Below are 13414 nucleotides of genomic sequence, written 5' to 3'. Positions count from 1 at the left end.
CTGAAAATTGGACCAGTCAGAGAAAATTACCTCACTCCAGTCCTCTACAGTCCAATCCTTTTGGTCTTTTGAAAACCTCAGCCTGGCTCTTCTTTGCTTCTCATTGATGAAGGGCTTTTTTTTTTTTATAGCTTTGCACGACTTCAGCCCTGCCCCTAGGAGCCTGTTTCGAACCGTCCTCGCCGTGCACTTCACCCCAGCTGCCGTTTGCCATTCTTTTTGTAGGTCACTTGATGTCATCCTACGGTTGTTGAGTGACATTTGAATGAGTTGGCGGTCATCCCGGTCAGTGGAAAGTCGTTTTCGCCCTCTGCTAGTATGTAGCTTTGTTGTACCCAATGTCTGCTGCTTGACCTTGTTCTTATGAACCGCAGTCTTTGAAATTTTAAGGATGGAAGCAACGTGACGCTCACCGTATCCCTCTGCCAGTAAAGCCAGAATTGAACCCTTCTTTTCCTCACTCAAAACTTTTCTTTTCAACTCTTTTGGCATGGTCAAGTTATTTTTTTGATTCCAATTACTTTTGAGGTACTACGAGCACTGTTTTTGCCATCCAGCTGGTCCTATTGCAAGAGGATAGTGATGGCCACAGCAGTGGTTTTCATACTTTTCCTTGTTAAATAAGATTTGGTTCAGGTGATCACCTAATCAGTACCTCACTAAGTAGAATGAGGTGTGCCTGTGTTGGAATTCAACAGACACTGGAATGAAATTCTAGACGTGTTCTTGACTGGTTTAAGTTGTCTTGCGGATCATACATCTACTCGTACTGCAAACTTTGCTAGATATCGTCATCAGAGACACTTACTCGATAAGTCAGTTTTCTGCTGGAATCTGCTCTTTTCTCTCTTGTATGCGGCTACTTGGTACGATTTTTATGGGATTTTCATGTCTGCTTTCATTGCTACACTGATGATGTGCTGTATTATGCAATCCTGTATTGCTGTCTCTGCGATTGAACAGGGAAGTCTGTGAACTTTCTCAAACCCAATAGTGATATTTGGCTCTCCATCCATTGAAAAAAAAAAAAAAAAAATCTAACACCAGGTAATATTTGTGGATCACCACTTGATCTTTGCTTCCCCACTTTCAAATAAGGGTGTCACGATGGACCCAGCTCTTGCCTGCATTCAACATATTGTTGCGAATTCGTGCCCGCCGGCGTGCGAGCGGCCACGCAACTCGAATTGCGGCACGTCGCCCACCGGACGGACAATTCTGTCGTGACCCTCTCCGACTAACGCCGGGAGCTCGTCACGGGTGGGCCTTTCGGCCTCACCACGATCGTGCCAATCGGCCCCCCGCGTGGGATAGGGTTGTTCGCCAAATTCGACCTACCTAAGTACCCACGCGAAGGGTAGACCGGGTGATCGCACCTCGCCGCAGGTCGACTCCGGACACGGGCCACTTAAGCGACCCGTTCCGTACTATCGGGATAACCGAGCGGTGTTATCGTCGGCCTCGACGGTTCCGATTAATTATCGGGCGTATTAAGCCCACTACCAACCCTTTACGTGAAGCAAGATGGAGATTCAATTAAAGAAAAGACGAAGCGAAACGGGAAAAACAGTTCAACATAATGCACATTTATTCCGCGGCACACGGAGAGCACACATATACAATTACAACAATTATGCACCAAAAGCAGATGCTACAAAAGAAACACAACAATGCAGATCTACTACCGACTACGCGTGCACACGGCAACACTTAAACAGTTTTACTTTACAGACGGCACCAACAACACATTTACTCAAAAGCAAAAGAAAAGGGCCACCCTCAAAGACAAGGGGGCAGACGGGGCCTGTGGGCCGCGAGACCGGGTGGATCCTACCCGTGTCTTTGCGATGAGCTGCAAATGTGGCGGCGCGGCGGTGCCCCGACTCTGCGCTCCTTCACGGGTTTCGTTGGCACTGCTTGGAGTGGGGTGGGAACGGGGCCCCCCTTTTCGCACTATCTCAGCGCGGGGGGAAAAAAGGGGGCAATCGTTGATGCTCTGGGGAAAGAGGATAGCCTGCTTGCTTGGGTCCCTCGACGAGCGATTCCACTGCGAGCTCGTCGCCGACCGCCGTCTTCCTTGCCTCGGACCCGAGCTATCCGGTCCCCTCCGCAATTCTCCTCAGCCGACTGCAGCAAATCACCTCGACCGCGCTCCAGGCTCCAGGCTTCCTCTCTCTGCAGCTCCCCGACAGACTCCGAACCCCGACAGACCGACTCTCCTCCAGACCCGACTTGACTCTTCTCAAACTCGCCTTGACTCTTCTCAAACTCGCCTTGACTCTTCTCAAACTGACTGCCGCTGCCACACTCTGCTCTCCAAAACTGACTTGACTGAGCCCGACTCGACCCTGCGCTCGGCACTTTATAGGCCGGCAGGATAACCCATATGCAAATTTCTGGATCAGAACGAGCTCGGGGGTGGAGCCACGCTCGCCCATTGGACGGAGGAAAAGGGGCGTGAGTCTCCCCTGATCCGAGAATTTGCATATCCCGATTCTACTCCGATGCGCCTGGAGGCGGGGCCAATCTGCCCCGCGCTTGCTGATTGGACGGATCAGAAGTGGGCGTGTATCATTCCTGATCCGAATTCTCCTCGGAAAGCCCGCACTTTGCACTCGCGGTTCGGCACGCGTCCCGTACGAGGCCAGGACAGCCTGACGCTCGGCGTTCACAAGTGGTGCGGGAATGGCCGCAGGAGAAGAGGTGAAGGTGGTGGAGGGTTTATTGTGGTGGTTTATGGCCATGGCGACGTTTGGAATGGCGGTGATACGATGTTTGCGGGAGCGAGTTGTGAAGGTCAAGATCGTGGCTGTTGGCGTTGTTGTTGTTGTGAAGCGGCGTTGTGGTTGGTGGTTGTTGTGTGATGGCGGTTGAGACGTGGTTGGTTCAAAATAAAGATAGAACAGAAAAACGGCTATCTTAAAGGGTCGTAGCCCGAATGAATCACATTTATTCCCTCTAAACAACGGGTTTGGGCTAACTACACATGTACTTACAGAGATATCTCACCTACGGGACCTGAATGGTGGTTTGCGAATTTCCTCAACCGCAACAATATTTCATTTGTGGCAAGTGGATATTACTAACGCAAGCAAATACAACCTGTTGCTTCGCTGATGGGTATATTGAGGGGAAAGAGGGGAAAGAGGGAGGGGGAGAGAAAGGAGAGAGAGAGAGGGAGGGGGGAGCAAGCAGGGTGAGGGAGGGGGGGGGAGCAAGCAGGGGTGGGGGAGCTAGGAGGGGATGAGGAAGGGGAGGAGGTGCTTGTCAGGCCCTAAGTTAGGTATTTAACACATTGACTGCTGACTCTTGCTCACAGTCAAATGCCCCGGATCATGTGGAACAAGCTTATTGGTTCACGAAAAAATATTTTCACGAAAAAATAAGTGACCACTATATTCGTTATTGGTGTGTGTCTGTCTGTCTCTCTGTCTCTGCCTGTCTGTCCCAAGCATAGCTCCGTGGGTTTTGATCCGATCCTGATAAAATTTCGGTGGGAGGTTTATATCATGATCCAGTTGTGTTTTCCTGAGAATGGGCGTGGTGCGCCCATTATGGGCGGAGCCACGCCCAAAAAACATGTTTTAGGGGGTAGCCGATTTCAATTTGCATCTTCTCCGAGGGGTTTGTCGAATCTGACAGGGGTTTCGGTATTTGGTTAGCCCAATGGCACCTGCATAGCCCCACGGAGCTCGATTTTTTTTCATTTTCGTCCCAAGGTCAAGGACATGAACTCAGAAAATTGCGAATTTTGACATAAAAATCATATGACCGCCCAAACTTTGAGAGCTAGGATGACAATATTTTTATGCATAATTTTGAGGTCATTCCCCACCTAAAGTCTTGAAACCATTTTGCTCTATCTCGAACACCTTGCCCATGGCACCCCCGTCAAGTTTGTTTTTACGCTGATTTCATCAAAGTATGGATAATCCGAGGAGTGTGAAATGCCATATAGCCTATATGACATTATATTGTTTCTGGAATGTTCCAGAGGAAGTTTTGCACCAAAGGTCATAATCCTTGACCTTTAAAGTTCAAATTTTTAAAGTTGTGGGAATCGAACCGGGTTTTCGACCTTCTTCGACGAACTAACTCCAATAAGCTATAGCACGTATCCTCTTTCCTTATTTTAATGTCCACAACATTGTTTTGTGACCTTTAAAGGTTATGCAAAGGTCAAATTTTGAAAGTTGTTGAATGAAACCGGGTTTTCGACATTTTGCAGCTAATAACCTGTCACTCGTACCACATCATGTTGATCATTTTTACAACTTGGTCAAAAATTATCACATTGTCTCATCCTTGACTTCTGAAACAATCTACATCATCAAATACCGCTCATGAACCATCGCCGTTTCCATACTTGTTTCAGTTATAATCATTTATATTCACGTTGTAACCATGTCGTCCTATAGTTGTAATTGAGCTCAAGTGACTTTTTTTTCCGATATCATATTTGCACACTTCAGTGATTTTTCAACATCACATATAATGGTACAACACAAATTTGATCGTGATTATTACATCCATTTATGTTCAATAAACTGTCAGCAGATCATTTGTTGCATTTTCTGGCATGCCAGTATTTTCTGATTACAATACAATGGCGAAATATTTTCGATGAGTACACTTGTAATGGCAGAATCTGGTACACCCAGCACTACAAGTACACTCGTAAGTGGCAGTCGCATGAAGAAATATCCGATTGTTCATTGTTTCATCGGCACGTATTCTGTAGTGGGTTTAGGGGTCTATTTGTTCCTATTTAAGTGTTTGTTCCCATGGTTGCTTCTTATTGGTTGCCTTATAAACAATACAGACGTTTTATTCAGTTTGCCTGAAAAAAAATACCATATTTTCATGTTGCATACTGGAAGATTGATCACTGAAACATTTAGAAAACACAACACACTTCATGCACAGCAACTGACGGACTAACTACCCACAATTGTCTTGATTTTAGGAATGACACGACGATCTTATGTAGAAGCAGTTCTTAATGCCATAAGAAGCCCAGAAATCTCTGCCCTGGATATCACAGTAAGGTATGACTGTTGTGTGCTCCTCTCTGCACGAGGCAAAATGAAGCCGTTGAGTGTATCCGACTTTCAAACTAATGGTGAATCAAATATTTTCCATTGGGGAAATAAAAGTAGGCCAAAGATTACTTACCTCGCTCGTGTCAATTTTCTGTTTCATGCTTGTTCATACATACAGTGGGGAGAACAAGTATTTGATACACTGCCGATTTTGCAGGTTTTCCCACTTACAAAGCACATAGAGGTCTGTAGTTTTCATCATAGGTACACTTCAACTGTGAAAGACGGAATCTTAAACAAAAATCCTGAAAATCACGTTGTATGATTTTTAAATAATTAATTTGCATTTTATTGCATGAAATGAGTATTTGATACATCAGAAAAACAGAACTTAATATTTGGTACAGAAACCTTTGTTTGCAATTACAGAGATCAGACGTTTCCTGTAGTTCTTAACCAGGTTTGCACAGACTGCAGCAGGGATTTTGGCCCACTCTTCCATACAGATCTTCTCTAGATCCTTCAGGTTTCGGGGCTGTCGCTGGGCAACACAGACTTTCAGCTCCCTCCAAAGATTTTCCATTGGGTTCAGGTCTGGAGACTGGCTCGGCCACTCCAGGACCTTGAGATGCTTATTACGGAGCCACTCCTTAGTTGCCCTGGCTGTGTGTTTCGGGTCGTTGTCATGCTGGAAGACCCAGCCACGCCCCATCTTCAATGCTCTTGTTGAGGGAAGGAGGTTGTTGGCCAAGATCTCGCAATACATGGCACCATCCATCCTTCCCTCAATACAGTGCAGTCGTCCTGTCCCCTTTGCAGAAAAGCATCCCCAAAGAATGATGTTTCCACCTCCATGCTTCACGGTTGGGATGGTGTTCTTGGGGTTGTACTCATCCTTCTTCTTCCTCCAAACACGGTGAGTGGAGTTTAAACCAAAAAGCTCTATTTTGATCTCATCAGACCACATGACCTTCTCCCATTCCTCCTCTGGATCATCCAGATGGTCATTGGCAAACTTCAGACGGGCCTGAACATGCGCTGGCTTGAGCAGAGGGACCTTGCGTGCGCTGCAGGATTTTAATCCATGATGGTGTAGTGCGTTAATTATGGTTTTCTTTGATACTGTGGTCCCAGCTCTCTTCAGGTCATTGACCAGGTCCTGCCGTGTAATTCTGGGCTGATCCCTCACCTCTCATGATCATTAAGGCTCCACGAGGTGAGATCTTGCATGGAGCCCCAGACCGAGGGAGATTGACTGTTATCTTGAACTTCTTCCATTTTCTAATAATTGCGCCAACAGTTGTTGCCTTCTCACGAAGCTGCTTGCCTATTGTCCTGTAGCCCATCCCAGCCTTGTGCAAGTCTACAATTTTGTCCCTGATGTCCTTAGACAGCTCTCTGGTCTTGCCCATATTGGTGAGGTTGGAGTCTGATTGATTGAGTGCGGACAGCTGTCTTTTATGCAGATAACAAGTTAAAACAGGTGAAGTTAATACAGGTAATGAGTGGAGAATGGGGGGGCTTCTTAAAGACAAAACTAACAGGTCTGTGAGAGCCGGAATTCTTACTGGTTGGTGGGTGATCAAATACTTATTTCATGCAATAAAAGGCAAATTAATTATTTAAAAATCATACAATGTGATTTTCAAGATTTTTGTTTTAGATTCCGTCTTTCACAGTTGAAGTGTACCTATGATAAAAATTACAGACCTCTACGTGCTTTGTAAGTGGGAAAACCTGCAAAATCGGCAGTGTATCAAATACTTGTTCTCCCCACTGTAACTCAGTATTGTTTAACTTGTTACATTGTTAGCAACTGCAAGTAGTTGCACATACTCTCGATTCCAACAGCTATGAAACTAGGCCTGATTGGAAAAAAAAAAAAAAAAAAAAAAATCGCCCATGTGCGTGATACACAGGCTGCTGTTGAGCATCGACCGCAAGAATGGTGCCGTGGTTGCCATGGAAACCGTGAAGTTAGCCCAGGAGTACCTTCTGATGAGTGATGAGTGTGTGGTGGGAGTTGATCTTAGTGGAAATCCTAAGGTATCTTGATCTCCTCAGACATGTGACACCACACGAGGACACCTGCAACCATCAAATTTTTTTTCAAGACCTTCCAGTTTGCACAGCTGCCAAAAAAATTAATCAAAATTATGGTTGATGCATTTGGAAGCTTGTGGGTGTCATAGCAGATCATCTGATTTGTGCTTATTTCATGCACATTTGATGAACAAAAGGTGCAGTAATCTGGTGAAACTTTTCCAAACGTCTAACGTGCTCAGATGTTGTTGTTGTTTTATTCAAGTTTATTGTTCATGTACATGGTCTTCAAAAGGGAAGACCTCTGTGTTCTCCAGTGCATTTGCTTTACCATGCAAAAATGTTTTTGCAAACATTTCCATCTGTTTGATCTGCACGTTGAGGGTTGACCTCAATCCAATTTTTGTGTTGATGACACCATTGAGGTCATGTGGGCTTGGGCAAACGAATTTGAGACATCACTCGCGATATGGAGCAGTTGCTTCATGGTGAAGTTTTTAAAAAGGGGCAGAAATCTGCATGATAAGTGTGGTTAACAAATAGTATCGAAAAATTCATGGTGTCGATAAAATAGGCAAAGTGTGAATAGCTAAAATGTGCATATGATTTTGGCTGGTTCATTTTTTTAGGACAAACAGCGCAACCTTTGGTGGGTTCTATTATCAGTTTGGATTCAGACACAGTCACACTACACTGAACATGCTTCTGCTACTGTCCCAACAATTGATGGGGGCCCTCCATCTCAGACATGACATCAGGGCCATCTCTCTCGACATATCTCGAACAATCGACACAGTCTGACTGCGTGCAAATTTGCTCTCCAAACTCTGCCCGTGGCATCCAAGGCCAACTACACAGATGGATTGTTGACTTCCTCTCCTCTCGTAGCCAACGTGTGGCTTTTAATGGGATCCTTTCATCTCCTCTCCCTGTCAAGGCTGGAGTGCCCCAAGGTAGTGTTATGGGACCAGTCCTATTCCTGATCTTCATCAATGATCTCTTTGACTCAATAAAAGAAATCCCCTTTTATCTATTTGCTGACGACTCCATCCTGTGCCATGACATCCCTCATACTTCAGAGAGGCAGGCTGCAGTCTTTTTGCTCTCTGCAGACCTTGGTCGAATCATAAGCTGCTCAAGCACGAAGAAAATCTCTTTCTATCTTGATCAATCTCACGCTCTCGCTCTGTGTCTCTGAAAGAAAGGCCTGACAAACCCTCCAATCTACTTCCTTAACAATTGTCTTGAAGAACTTGTCACTCAAACATTGGGGCCTATTGCCCATGGTTTTTCATCCTCTAACCACATATTGGCCTTCAAACATATTCACCAAAGTTGGCCTCCAAAGCTCGTCGTTAACTGGGCATCCTCCATTGTGCAGTCTTTCCTTGGCACATATCAACTTTTATCTACTGACAAGGCCTTTATCCACAGATTGATGGAGTACTGCTCTCCCCTCTGGGCTGACACCCCCGCCTCACACTTTGCTCAGTTTGACGTCCTGGAAACCAAGGCCTTCAAAATCATCGGAATTTCCCAAGATGAAGCTGTCTCTGGACTTATCACTTTTACATTGCAGACAGGTCAGTGGTCTCTGTCTTCTCCAACTCCCTTTCTGGTCTTCGTGCTGTCTCCCTCCACCCCAAGGTTTCTGCAGGGCGCATGTTGTCTGCTCGTAACCCCGTTCTGCTGAAACTCCCACAATCCAGAATCACTGCTCACCTCCACTCATTCGTTCCTCTTTTCGCACCTGTGGAACCAATTTCCTCAGTCTCTGCAATGTCATTATTTGCTCCAGGGCTTCAAGACAGGTGTTCAGTTCACCACCATCTTAGATCACCCCCACCCCCCATCTACATCCATGATATATTCTACACCCTTTACCCCCTCCCCCTCCCTGTATTGCTTTTTACCTCCACTATCGAAGATGGGCAGAGGTTGTGGGGGAGGGGGGGGTTAATACATGGTCAAGGCTTGTGAAAGAACTCGGACTCAGAACAGATCAGGCAGGACGCAACATAACAAAGGGAACAGCAGGAGAAAGGGAGAAGGCCAATGACAGGGCGGAGGGAGAAATAAGATGGAGGCATGTAATGGGTGTAGAAAATATCATGGTTTTGGATGGGGAATTAATTCAGATAGTGGTGAACAGCTGTCTTGAAGACCTGGAGGGAAGAATGAGATTGAAGTGTGTGGAAGGTGGTCCAAGGCAGGAAAAAAAAAGAGGAATAAATGAGCAGAGGTGAGCAGTGGTTCTAGATTTCGGCAGTTTCACGAGGAGGGAGTTGCTGGTGGACCGCATGCGTCCTGCAGATACCTGGGGACAACAAAGTGCAGAGAGTGCAAGACCAGAAATGAGGAGGAAGAAAACAGTGAGACCACCGACCTTTCACCGACGATGAAGTGATAGGCCCATAGACTCAGCTTCATCACGAGAGAATTCCATGATTTTGAAAGCCTTGGTTTCCAAGGTGTCAAGCTGAGAAAGATGTGAAGCAGGGGGGAGCCAGCCCAGAGGGGAAGGCAGTACTTCATAAAGCTGCGAATGAAAGCCTTGTTGGTGGATCGGAACTCAGGTGTGCCACGGAAGGCCTTTGCACTATGGAGGATGCCCAGTCGGCATCTGCCTTTGAAATGTGGCTTGCCCAAGAGAGATCATGGCTGAGAGTGAGACCCAAGAGATTGAGTGACTGAACCTCTTCAAGAGGGTTGTTGAGAAAGTATATGGGAGGGTTTGTGGCACAGTCAAAGAGAGAGAAAGAGATTTCTCAGGATTGGGAGATATATTCCAAGTGTTTGACCAGTTCGTGATTTTGTCAAGGTCTGAGGAGAGTGAAGAGGCTGCTGCCTGTCTGTCAGAAGGATGAGAGATGTCACTACAGAGAGTCGAGTCAACAATATCTAGCATGATATTTCAAAAAGTTATGGACAGATCATGACAAAACTTGGTGGATGAGTTAGGTAAATGACAAGAACAAGCCAATTCGATTTTGGTTCCTTGGTTCAGGTCTGGATACAGATCCAGCCAAGCAGTGGGATACAAAATGTAAACGGTTTAGCCTGGCGGAGGTATGTGCTCTCCTGAGTGCCGTCCTAGTTTTGTTCTGTTATATCCTGATCCGTCATGTGTTCTCGCTCCTCCACGAGCCTCGACTATACAAAAAAAAAACCTCCACTCCTGGCTTTGTGAAAATAAGTTGCTTCTCATCAAATTAAGAGAGAGTAAGGTCAGGAGCATAACTCATTGCAGTTATGTAGTGAGAGGGAAAGAGGGAGAACGAAACCCTTTTTCTCTATTTGGCACATCTTTTGCACATTACTGCTGTCATCCAACCTGAACACAAACGGAGTTATCCTTTATGATCCACAAGCTTCCAAATGCCTTTGGATGGTTTTGTGCTTCATGTGAATTGGGCTTTATCACAGTCCATGTCCTAACTCAGGCGGGGCATGCATTTCACGAAATAGGTTGGACATTGGAGAGAATTTTACCCTGCACTCCAAGTTGCACGCAGCACTGGATTAAAGCTCTCATTGCATCTGGCTGAGGTAAGTACCTGCTGAAGGTGAAGTAGCGTAAGATAATGGTACTCGTGTGCTGTTTTTTGCTCAAATTTACAAACCAACATCATTTGCAATTGTATTGTGAATTTGCATTTATTGAAATGTGTGTTTGAATTTAAAAGATTAATTGGAACATGTGCACGCAGATTCCTGGCCAAGAGGAAGAGACACAAGCTTTGCTACAGTTGCAACCTCATCGTATAGGCCATGGGACTTTCTTGAAAACCACAAGGGATGACACATCTGAGCTTGTGGAACATGTCAGGAACCTCAACATCCCTCTTGGTGAGTATTTTATTTTTTGAGAGGGGGAGTTTTGGGCCTTTAATTTACTAATATTGACTCGTTAAAAGTGCTTGAGAAAAAAACAAAGCATTGTAATCCCTGTTGTTTATTGAAAATATTTAGTTTAAGGGATGCACCAGATTGGAGATGATGAATATAACCTGAAATGTGCTTTACATAAGATCACTTAAGTAAACTGTTATACAATAATATTTTTGGTCGATTTATTATTTGTGCTGGAGATTGATGTTGAAAGGACCACCGAATGTTGAGTTGTTATGTAGAACTGCCATTTTGTGAACAGACACATATTATTTTCCTCCTTTTTCATGTCATCATTGAATATTGAGACATGCATTCACCTCACTCTTCCAGAATACGTTATAGGGGAAACATCACCCACTTCCTCCCTTTCTTTGCAATTATGACAGCCAGCCAAGTGATAACGTGGATGGGAAAGGGTTACTTTTATCATTTCTTCTTCTGAACCAGAGCTTTATTAGCTCGCCTGTTCGAAGAACAGAGAGCTATTGCGATACCCCCGGCGTGAGCGTGAGCATGAAAAATGTTAAAGTTTTTGGTGCAAGTTATTTCCTTTCTAATGTTTTTATCTACCACACTATTTTTTACTGATTACAAATACATATATTGCTTTAAAATGATTTGGATCAGACTTCACTGCAATGCTTTATAAAAAAATATTATTAGACTCGTCTTTTAAAAACGATAAATGTATAAAACAGGCGAGCAATGGGTGGCTTTGACACCAACTCTCTGGTTTTGTATTGGATTAATTGAACCATAATTTATTCCATGATGTAAATGTATAGAGATGTTCGACAACAAAACCTGGAGTTCCCCTTCAAACCGAGATACATTTTTGTTGTGCATGTATTCATAATGTGCAAACAAGAGATAAGCTAACGGTTTTGTTTTTACTTCTGTGCCAAGGGATTAGTTGAAAAAAATAATAATAAATGTTTTACAGAACTGTGTCTGACATCAAATGTGAATAGTCAGACTGTGAATACCTATGCTGAACATCATTTCAAGTTCTGGTTTGACCAAGACCACCCTTGTACATTCTGCGTAAGTGCAAGAAAAGTTTAAATATAATCCATTAATTGGTCCATGTCAATGCAACTCGGGGCGGCATGAACAAAGAGTGTTGTTTCTCCACCACAGACCGATGATAAAGGCGTTTTCAACACGAAACTCTCGGAGGAGTACGAAATAGCAGCGATGACGTTTGGACTTTCTCTGAAGCAGTTGTGGGACATTTCGTACAACAGCATTGATTTTGCATTTGCACAGCAGGATGTAAAGGACAAACTCAGGTTGAACTGGGATGAGCACAAACACCTTATTTTGGGGAAATAAATGAATGCATCATACCTTTAATTGATAGCTTGGTGTTGGCTTAGCAGCTAGGGTGACTGGCTGAAGATCTGAGGGTGCTGAGTTAACACCAGCTGGGGTTGACTCAGCCTGTCATCCTTCCGCGGTCAGTGAAATGAGTACCAGTGTACTGGTAGGGCACAGCATCAGCGGCACAGCCACGCTTCCAAGAAATGATAGCTACCTGGCAGCCAAGCTACCATACGCAAGAAGAGAGAAGCTTTAATTGATAATGATACTTTTCTTAAGAAAATGAAGATTTGTAGTCGATGTCGAGTGCATTATGAAATATTTTTAACTTCCTGGAATTACCATTTGTATTAAAGATGTTGAAGTACCGATGTATCAGTGTATGGAACTAAGATTAACTCATGTCTAATCACACCATGACCCTGAATGATAGAAAATAAAGTATCAAAAAATGAAATCACCAATAAAGTTAAACTGAAGGAAGTATCAGCACGTGTACTGCATAATGTATAAAGTGTGCTGGAGGGGTAATCCATGTAAAGTGGAGTAATTGACTCCATAGGGTAGGTAGACTCACGTGACCATCTCCAATTTTTTTTTTTTGTGGTACTTGGACACCCATCATGGAAAACCCCAAAGCTTTAGCACCTGACTCATATTTTATAAACTATGGCTGCAGTGGTGGGAGTGAGTACTCCAAGGCCAACAAGAATATAAGAAGTCACGGAGGACACAACTTCAACCAGAGTTGGTGTCAAAGCCACCCAATGCTCGCCTGTTTATACATTTATCGTTTTTAAAAGACTCGTCTAATAATCAATATTTTTTATAAAGCATTGCAGTGAAGTCTGATCCAGATAATTTTAAAGCAATACAGTGCTCCCTCGCTATATCGCGGCTTCACTACATCGCGGGTTTTCAATGAAGAGGCGCCTCCAGTAGAAGAGATTTAATGCTCTTTTTGGCTGTGAAGTACTACATTCATCTCATCATCATCTTCATAGTCATCAGTACTGCACAGCTATCATCATCATCGTCATATCTTCATAGGTCAGTACCCATAATACGTTTTTTTATATTTTATAGTACAATATCGTATTTTAAAAATTATT

General features: G+C 44.3%; 2 protein-coding genes across 3 annotated transcripts in view; one reads left to right on the top strand and one right to left on the bottom strand.

The window, feature by feature from the left end:
• MRPS30 (mitochondrial ribosomal protein S30) overlaps positions 1 to 13414 on the bottom strand; it is a 54302-nt gene that overhangs the window by 1779 nt on the left and 39109 nt on the right. The window lies entirely within an intron of this gene.
• The window catches only part of LOC147015389 (N6-Methyl-AMP deaminase-like), a 36940-nt gene continuing 26768 nt past the window's right edge, over positions 3243 to 13414 (top strand). The window contains exons 1-6 of one of the 2 annotated variants that reach the window (XM_085850085.1): positions 4229 to 5048; positions 6962 to 7088; positions 10554 to 10634; positions 10796 to 10934; positions 11923 to 12023; positions 12120 to 12866. In XM_085850085.1, coding sequence (XP_085706211.1) covers positions 4969 to 5048; positions 6962 to 7088; positions 10554 to 10634; positions 10796 to 10934; positions 11923 to 12023; positions 12120 to 12314 — 723 coding nt within the window. In that variant the 5' untranslated portion in view covers positions 4229 to 4968 and the 3' untranslated portion in view covers positions 12315 to 12866. Of the gene's footprint in view, positions 5049 to 6961; positions 7089 to 10553; positions 10635 to 10795; positions 10935 to 11922; positions 12024 to 12119; positions 12867 to 13414 lie in introns of those variants that run through there. The other variant, XM_085850086.1, reaches the window with a different exon arrangement.

This window comes from Eptatretus burgeri, chromosome 12 (genome assembly GCF_056783735.1).
Source record: "Eptatretus burgeri isolate ZD-2024b chromosome 12, Ebu_testis_v1, whole genome shotgun sequence".
Classification (NCBI taxonomy): Eukaryota; Metazoa; Chordata; class Myxini; order Myxiniformes; family Myxinidae; genus Eptatretus; species Eptatretus burgeri.
The sequence above is the reverse complement of the archived record's forward strand: the minus strand, read 5'-3'. Positions and strand labels throughout refer to the sequence as shown.